The sequence below is a fragment of the Musca vetustissima genome, unplaced genomic scaffold (assembly GCF_032173495.1).
Source record: "Musca vetustissima isolate MV318-11 ecotype Yass unplaced genomic scaffold, APGP_CSIRO_Mvet_v1 utg8224, whole genome shotgun sequence".
NCBI lineage: Eukaryota > Metazoa > Arthropoda > Insecta > Diptera > Muscidae > Musca > Musca vetustissima.
This window is the reverse complement of record NW_026880297.1, coordinates 241,795-250,357: the sequence shown is the minus strand read 5'-3', so window position 1 is coordinate 250,357 and position 8,563 is coordinate 241,795. Positions and strand designations below refer to the sequence as shown.

The 8,563-nt window shown below is 34.5% G+C and overlaps 1 protein-coding gene across 1 annotated transcript; it reads right to left on the bottom strand.

Moving 5' to 3' along the window:
• Positions 1-7,138: 7,138 nt before the first annotated feature.
• LOC133325832 (putative odorant-binding protein A10) lies at positions 7,139-8,080 on the bottom strand. Its single transcript, XM_061534552.1, has 2 exons — positions 7,855-8,080; positions 7,139-7,368 (listed from the first exon to the last, which is right to left on the bottom strand). The coding sequence occupies exons 1-2, from the start codon at positions 8,078-8,080 to the stop codon at positions 7,139-7,141; spliced, it is 456 nt and encodes a 151-aa protein (XP_061390536.1).
• Positions 8,081-8,563: the final 483 nt, after the last annotated feature.

Genomic DNA, 8,563 nt, shown 5'->3' with positions numbered 1-8,563 from the left:
TTAAAAACAACTGCCATCTATAGGTTGGGGTCCTTGCCAAATGACATTCCTATTTTGTGTTATTCTCATCTTTTAATCCCCTGGGTGCTTGTATAAAATATTAGGGGGGTTTCGAATGTATTTCCTCTGAATGAGTGAAAATGGACCATCATCTCTGGTACCTCCCCCTTAAACTGTCATAATTTTAAAAAATTAGAAATAATACATTATGCTTTACCTCAAAACACGATAGTAATTAGATAGTTGGTTTTTATTCGAACCAAGTAGATGACTAGTCTGTCCTAGATGGTGGAGTTGCCATCTATCGTAGCCTAGAAACACTGTGTATCCTCGAATTTGTACAGTGATTATGGTCCTTACTTATTTAGTGTTGACATTTTCGTCTGTGTGGGTGGGGGTATAGATTGGTATTCCTTTTTTCTGTTACTCGATTACTCCTTGTGCTACTTAGTTTGCTTCTATTCCAACTAATCTTCTATAGCCTATGCTGGGGATGCCATCTATCGTAGCCTAGAAATAATGCCTCCTTATTTTTTTTCAGTGGTTGAGGTCCTTGCTTACATGGTTTTGACATTATCAACGGTCATTACTATTTTGTGTTATCCTCATATTTTGATGCGAGGTTGACTATCATCGATGCATTAGAACCATCATCTCTGGTATCTCCTCCATAACCTTTCAGAAACGGAATTAGGACATGCATAAACGGCATTACATTCACATATTACTCGATTACTACTTATGTTAGTTCCAAATTTGTTTTTAGTCCAACTAAATATATGACTTGCCTGCTGTAACTTGTCAACTGGCATTCCATGTTATCCTCATGTTTTTATACCGAGGTTGGTTGTTTACAAGTAAGCCACTTTTCACTAATATAGATTTCGTATAATTATCGGCTATCTAGGTACATCACCTCCTGTTCCTCCCCCATTAACTGTCACGATTTTGAAAAATTATAAATTCTTTGAAAAAGAAAATAATGCTTCACCACGAAACACGACAGTAATTCCGTTGACCTCCGGACTTTTTAAATTTCTGTTGTCGGCACAACTAAGTAGATGATTAGTCTGCTGTAGCCTATCTTTGGTGGTGGGACTGCCATCTATTTTGGCTTAGAAATAATACCTTCTTGAATTTTGTGCAGTGGTTGGGATCCTTGCTTATTTTGTGTTGACATTTATTGAACCCAGATTCGCTGTGAGGAAGTAGAAAAGAATTCCCAGGCAGTGCAACGAGAACCCAGGTACAGCAGAAAATCCAGGGCAGTAGCAGCCCAGCATGATAATGTGTATCCAGAAAATCACTGATAAGTGAATATCCTAAGTGTATTATTGACCTGGAAGGCTCTGCAAAGTGAATGACAAGTGAGACTAGTGGAGTCGGCAACCAAGACATCTTGTTACCGTGTGTCAGTAAGGAAAGTGCTAGGACCACACCGAAGGAAATCCAAGGAAGACAAGGAATTGATACCGATCTGTGTGATCGAAGTGTGCGAAATAGAAAAGGCATTGAGAGTCATTCCATGTTGTGTAACTGTGTGTCGGGTACGTTGATCGTGTGTCGACAGCATACGCAACATGGAGTTATGCATGTGTTGCATAGAGAAATTGTTAGGGGACAATTACGGCTGGTAGAATCTGCAAGAGAATCAGTGCTGGTCCACCAATGTGTTTGGGAGGTGATTCTATGGAAGAAAATGCAGATAAGAATGTTGATATTTGGAAAACTCGAAAAGGCGAGTGAATGGCAATAAAAACAACAAAAGAAGGGTGCGATTGCCGAGACGCACAAAGAAAATTCAGCAACAACAACACAGGTAGATGATTAAATAGTTCAACAACATTTGCCTCTGGGTGGCGCTATCAATTGGCATCCCTAGCCTATGTTATGTTCACGATTTAATGTTAATTTTGGTTGTTTGGAATGTCACTAGGCTTCGGATGCATTTCATCTGAAGGGCAAATGAAAGCCTCTTTTCAAAAATATTCGAAACCCATATGGAAAGAATTTCTCTGTTCCGTCCCAGGACCCATTGGTTTTATGAAATATATATTTATAAAAGAGTTTTTTTTTTAAAAAAATACATACTTTTTAAAAATTTTTCTATATAGCTTCATATATAATCAATAACTAATTTATTATCATTTCTTTTTCTTCTCTTTATAGGTAAGTTACACATCGCGATTATTATATTGTAGATTAAATCGTCAAAGGTAAATATTTGAAATTTGTAAAATTATATTTTGTTGTCTAATGATCTTGTTCATCTGTGAAAGGAACGAGATCAAAAAAAAAAGGAACGAGATCAAATAAAGGAACGAACGATTCAGAAAAAATGAACTAAGGAACTAGGTCTAGTTCATATCGTTCATTTATCGCAATAGTTCCAATGAACTAGTTCGTTCCGGAACTATCATCTATAAAGACACACTTGTCATGGTTCAAAGTATGTAAACATCCTTCTATTTTTTGAGATAAATGTATTCTTGCTGTTATAGAATAATATTCGGGAGGTGGAAAACTTCTTATGTGAATGAAAGCCCTTGTAGAGAATCCAGAAATACAAATTCGCCATATGTCTGTTTGTTTGTGAATGGTATTTAGTTTACCGACCAATTTGCTATGAATATAAGATAAATTTTATTAAGGTCTTAAGCATGACGAGAAACATGTAATGAAAATATATCAGAAAAATCCGATAATTCATTTTCAACCTACAATTTACACGAAATTTATTAGTGTTCGTAGATATAGGATTTTCTGAGCACGCGAATATCGTTTTATTGTCGTTGGTGACCCCGTATAAAATCTTATGAGTGATTGTTTTGTAGAATATTTGCATGTCAAAAAATCACATCCTATGCCACTTAGTTTACGTTTCATGAAAATAAGCCTGAAAAATAAGCAGAAGGACTTGAGATAGAAGGAGGTTTTGTTTTACAAAAATATTGCTCAGATGATTTGACTTCAGACATGCCAAATCAAAAATAATCTGCAATAGTTGCAAACAAAGATATGAGGATTTTTTTCAAGCACTTTAGAGTTACAAGAAAAATTTGTTATGCCAAAACTTGACTTATGGTGAACTTCTGGGTTTTGAGTTTTTCCTCCTGGTAATTGAAAGTCCATGAGGAATTATCTACCTGAGCTCTATTTTGTGTTATTCACACATGCCGTCTTAAGTACCACACATACCGTCTAACAATGACCCAATTTAATTGCAAATTGTTAGTGAATGTCTTTATATAATTTTTTCACATACCTGAATATTTAAATATTTCGTTCAACACGTGTGTGGTCTTAACAAATAGTTTTGTTTTGCAAAACAAAATAATTTTAAACATTAATGTTTTTTTTTTTTTTTTTGCATAAATTACTGGCACACACATCTTGCAATTCAAATCGCATAGCAATACAATATTTTTTGCACAAATGTCAAAACGGCACTTCATGCTGCAGATCACTTTAAACCAAAACCTTAATTACCCTTTCAAGCCATAGTACACTTTTGTAAAACAAAAAAATAAATACATTTTTTCGGCAATTTGTTTTTAAAAATTTAGAAAATAATGCAAGTTTAATATTCCCTAAGTATGTGGCGGTTTCATTTTAACTTCGATGATTATTATTTATGCAGATTTGCATCTACTACATCACATCACAATTTCTGTTTTCTTTGCAATTACATAACTGTCACATTGTAATAAAATATGTAGGGAAAACATAACATGTGCAGAAAAAACCCTGTCTTCCTTTCCGCCACATCAATAAAATCTTGTTTTGCAAAAATCTGCCAAAACATAAATGTTCGGCACAGCATCTCAATGTGGAAACAGGTTATACGTGTAAATGTTAAGGCAATAAAGTTGTATACAGTTGTTGTTATTTTTTCAGTTTTGGAATTTCGATTGCAACGTGTGTGTTGGTTTCATTTCCAAGTGACAGGTTGTAAAATTTCAAATTGGCAGTGGGGACACAAGAAAAGTAATGTTAAAATGCCGATTTTTTCAAGATACCTATGCAGGACTTGTATAAAGAAAAATATATTTATAGAATACTTCAGTGACTCCATTATATGACCCTTTGAAGGCTCCTTTATAAGAGTCTATAAAGAGTCCTTCATAGGAGTCTATAAAGACTCCTTTATAGGAGTCTATAAAGACTCCTTTATAGGAGTCTATAAAGACTCCTTTATAGGAGTCTATAAAGACTCCTTTATAGGAGTCTATAAAGACTCCTTTACAAGAGTCTATAAAGACTCCTTTATAGGAGACTATAAAGACTCCTTTATAGGAGACTATAAAGACTCCTTTATAGGAGTCTATAAATACTCCATTATAGGAGTCTATAAATACTCCTTTATAGGAGTCTATAAAGACTCCTTTATAGGAGTCTATAAAGATTCCTATATAGGAATCTATAAAGACTCCTTTATAGGAGTCTATAAAGACTCCTTTATAGGAGTCTATAAAGACTCCTTTATAGGAGTCTATAAAGACTCATTTATAGGAGTCTATGAAGACTCCTTTATAGGAGTCTATAAAGACTCCTTTATAGGAGTCTATGAAGACTCCTTTATAGTCGTCTATGAAGACTCCTTTATAGTCGTCTATGAAGACTCCTTTATAGTCGTCTATGAAGACTCCTTTATTGAGGTCTATAAAGACTCCTCTATAGGAGTCTATAAAGACTCCTTTATAGGAGTCTATAAAGACTCCTTTATAGGAGTCTATGAAGACTCCTTTATAGTCGTCTATGAAGACTCCTTTATAGGAGTCTATAAAGACATCTTTAAAGGAGTCTATGAAGACTCTTTTATAGGAGTCTATAAAGACACCTTTATAGGAGTCTATAAAGACTCCTTTATAGGAGTCTATAAATACTCCTTTATATGAGTCTTTAAAGACTCCTTTATAGGAGTCTATAAAGATTCCTATATAAGAGTCTATAAAGACTCCTTTATAGGAATCTATAAAGACTCCTTTATAGGAATCTAAAGACTCCTTTATAGGAATCTATAAAGACTCCTTTATAGGAGTCTATAAAGACTCCTTTATAGGAGTCTATGAAGGCTCCAGTATAGGAGTCTATAGAGACTCCTTTCTAGGAGTCTATGAAGACTCCTTTCTAGGAGTCTATGAAGACTCCTTTCTAGGAGTCTATGAAGACTCCTTTCTAGGAGTCTATGAAGACTCCTTTATAGGAGTCTATGAAGACTCCTATCTAGGAGTCTATGAAGACTCCTTTATAGGCGCATCTAAAGACTCCTTTATAGGAGTCTATAAAGACTCCTTTATAGGAGTCTATAAAAACTGCTTTATAGGAGTCTATAAAGACACCTTTATAGGAGTCTATAAAGACTCCTCTATAGGAGTCTATAAAGACTCCTTTATAGGAGTCTATAAAGGCTCCTTTATAGGAGTATATAAAGGCACCTTTACAGGAGTCTATTAAGGCTCCTTTATAGGAGTCTATAAAGACTCCTTTATAGGAGTCTATAATGACTCCTTTATAGGAGTCTGTAAAGACTCCTTTATTGGAGTCTATAAAGAATCCTTTATATGAGTCTATAAAGACTCCTTTATAGAAGTCTATAAAGACTCCTTTATAGGAGTCTATAAAGACTCCTTTATAGGAGTCTATAAAGACTCCTTTATAGGAGTCTATAAACTCCTTTATATGAGTCTATAAGGACTCCTTTAAATGTATGTCTTTTGTTGTAATCTCGGCTTATTCCGCTGATGCCTTAATTGGTAATACCTCAAACCTCGGCTCGAGTTCGATTAGTGGCATAAGCAACCCAACCTGCCAATACAATTTTGCAGAACTTGGATCACCACACGCTTGTTCATCGCCTGATCACATTTCCACCATATTTAAGATTTACAAACCGTGCCGAATAACTGCTAAAACTGAAAATGTAGAATTCAACACCAAGGCTTCAATGGCCCGTTGTGGACAGCCAGGTAGTGACCATTGGTTCATTATTGTCAATTGCCAATAAGTGACACAGCAGCAGCATGGCAGACATGGAGCCCACCTTTATGATAGTCGTCTGGCTCTTTAAGCTGGACAGATTTTTAATTTTTTTCTGTTTTTTTCTTTTTTGAGATGTTGGTAAAGACTTGTTTTTTGGTCACAGCCGCCGCCATAACTGCTGGTTGTCTATTTTTAATGGAGTTGTAGATATTACGTAGCAGCAGCATATCTACAAAACTGGCATTTACGCAATGTTTCAAGATTTTTATTTTCAATATTGTCGTTTTTTATTTCGTTGTTGGTGTTTTCATGATTACATCGAGTCTTGCATTGTGGCTTTTGTATTCCGTTCTTCGTCTTAAAGACAAGTGTATTTTGAGTTCATCATCTGTCATTAACCGGACCTGTTTTAATTGGGTCTGAGTGTTCTAGAAATGCTGTTGTTGTTATTTTTAGTATTTTTGAGTAGGAGTTGTGATATGGTTAATAACAAATTAAGATTGGATAACAGGAACAACAATTATATTGGTCACGCACTTGCAGGTGCTAATTGAGAGATGCATTTCATTTTGAAAACAGGATTACTTATATAAATGCCTTCGAACTTTTCTATAGCCAGAAAATCTTCTATATGTTTTTTAGCCAGATCGCCTTCTTCAGATTTTATAAATATTTCATATATATTAGGGTGGAATGACCTTCTTCAGATCTTCGACAGTGAGAAGTCGAAGACCTGAAGAAGGTCCTTCCACCCTTTCATGAAGTCATAGGATCTTATTTAGGTAATTTCTAAACATAAAACCTGTCTCAGATCTCTCATAAAAATACCAGCCGTTTTCAGTCCTTCTCTCCTAAAGGACTCTTTTTCTCCTAAAGGACTCTTCTCTTCTAAAGTGAGAAGTCCTTCTTCCAAGGGCAACAGCTTTCTTCAGGTCTTCTAAACAGATAATTTCCTTTTTGTATATTTTTCCAGCCCTCCTTCCCATTAGATCCAAGTTTTTTTTTAAATGCTCTCTTAAATATATTTTCATGTTCTTATATCTAAAAAATATTAACTTAATTCTAATAATGTATATAAATCATTATATACTTAAAGTAAATATATACTCATAATCATTGGAACATTGCCAAAAGTCACAGCCATTGGAAGCCAATATCATTTATTGCTACCTCCATCATCATCGTTTTTAGTATTCGTAGTTGTAGAAGTCTCCTTTTCCGCCAGATATGCCTTGCGATAGGTACCCTCGGGATCGTAAATTTTCTCCAAACGTTCCCAATCCTCGCGACGATTGTCGATAAGAAAATGTGTCACCTTGTCCGAACCCTCCTTCTGTTTGGGCGTACATTTGACGCAATTGGTCGCTATAGCGTCGGGTAGAGTCTCTGAAATTGGAAAAGTCTATAGAAGTCTGTAGAAATTAACCAGATAGGGGTAAAGGTAAAAATATAAAGGACAGGTGTCAAGGTGATTATAATTAATTCAATAAAATAATATGTGATTAAAAATTAAATAATAAAAACAACTTAAAAAATTTGATTAAGTTAAGTCCGGCCCTATGTTTATTTAAACCTTGTGATTGATTAAAAAACAAATATTTGGGGAAATTTTTCAGAAAAGTCAGGTTCTTCCAAAGTCATTCAAATTGAATGTTGTTGAATTCGGCTATACATTTCAAAGGATTCTTAAATAAATTCCATTGGAGTAAAGACAACATCCTGTAGGTGGATGGACATCATTTAAGCCCTGGCTTCTATGTACATGATCGTGTTTTTATTATATTTTTATTAGTAATAAGTTTGTTTTATTTTATTTATTTTATCGAAGTCAATACTTATTAAAATCAGCTCTTCTTCCTTCCTTCTACCCACCTTTCAAGGCCTTGCCATCGGGAGTGCAAGGACCCGTTCCCTCCAAACACTTGACATAATTCTTCAATAGACGTTCCTGTTGTAGTATCTCATCCACATCGATATTATCGAAACGACTGTCATATGTACCTTTGATGGGTGCTGCAGTCGTTGCCGGAGGATGAGGTACAGCCATACAGAAGCTCAAATAACTTAGCACACACGCAAATATGATTAGGAATTTCATTTTTGGGCACTTTTTCCTTAATACTTTTTTTTGGGAAGTGAAACTGATCTGATGTTAGGTGTTTTAATATTCTAACTTTAATAATTTTGAAAATGAAAACTTTGTAATATTTATAGTAATTTTTTTCGGAATATTTTAGTGCGTGTTCTGAAATTATTTTGTTTTCCAGATTTTGTAAGCATTTAGGCTTAATTGTGCCAATTTAGTTAAGCGACGACTATTTCGTTTCAATTGTTTTAATCGGCTAATTGACAAAAGTTGGCAATATCATAATTTTTTTTTTTTTGCAATAAATTTTACAGCGATTTTGAATTACAATGTTTCAAAATTTTTGTGTAAATTTTCGAATAGTGTTGAATTCAGAGGAGTATTTCCTATGTTGCAGGTGAAATGTTGAGAAAATAAATTTAAAAAATAAACAAAAGACTCAAGACACAAACTTCTTTGTAATAATGCCAATCATGTGTCTTAAGTCTTTTGATT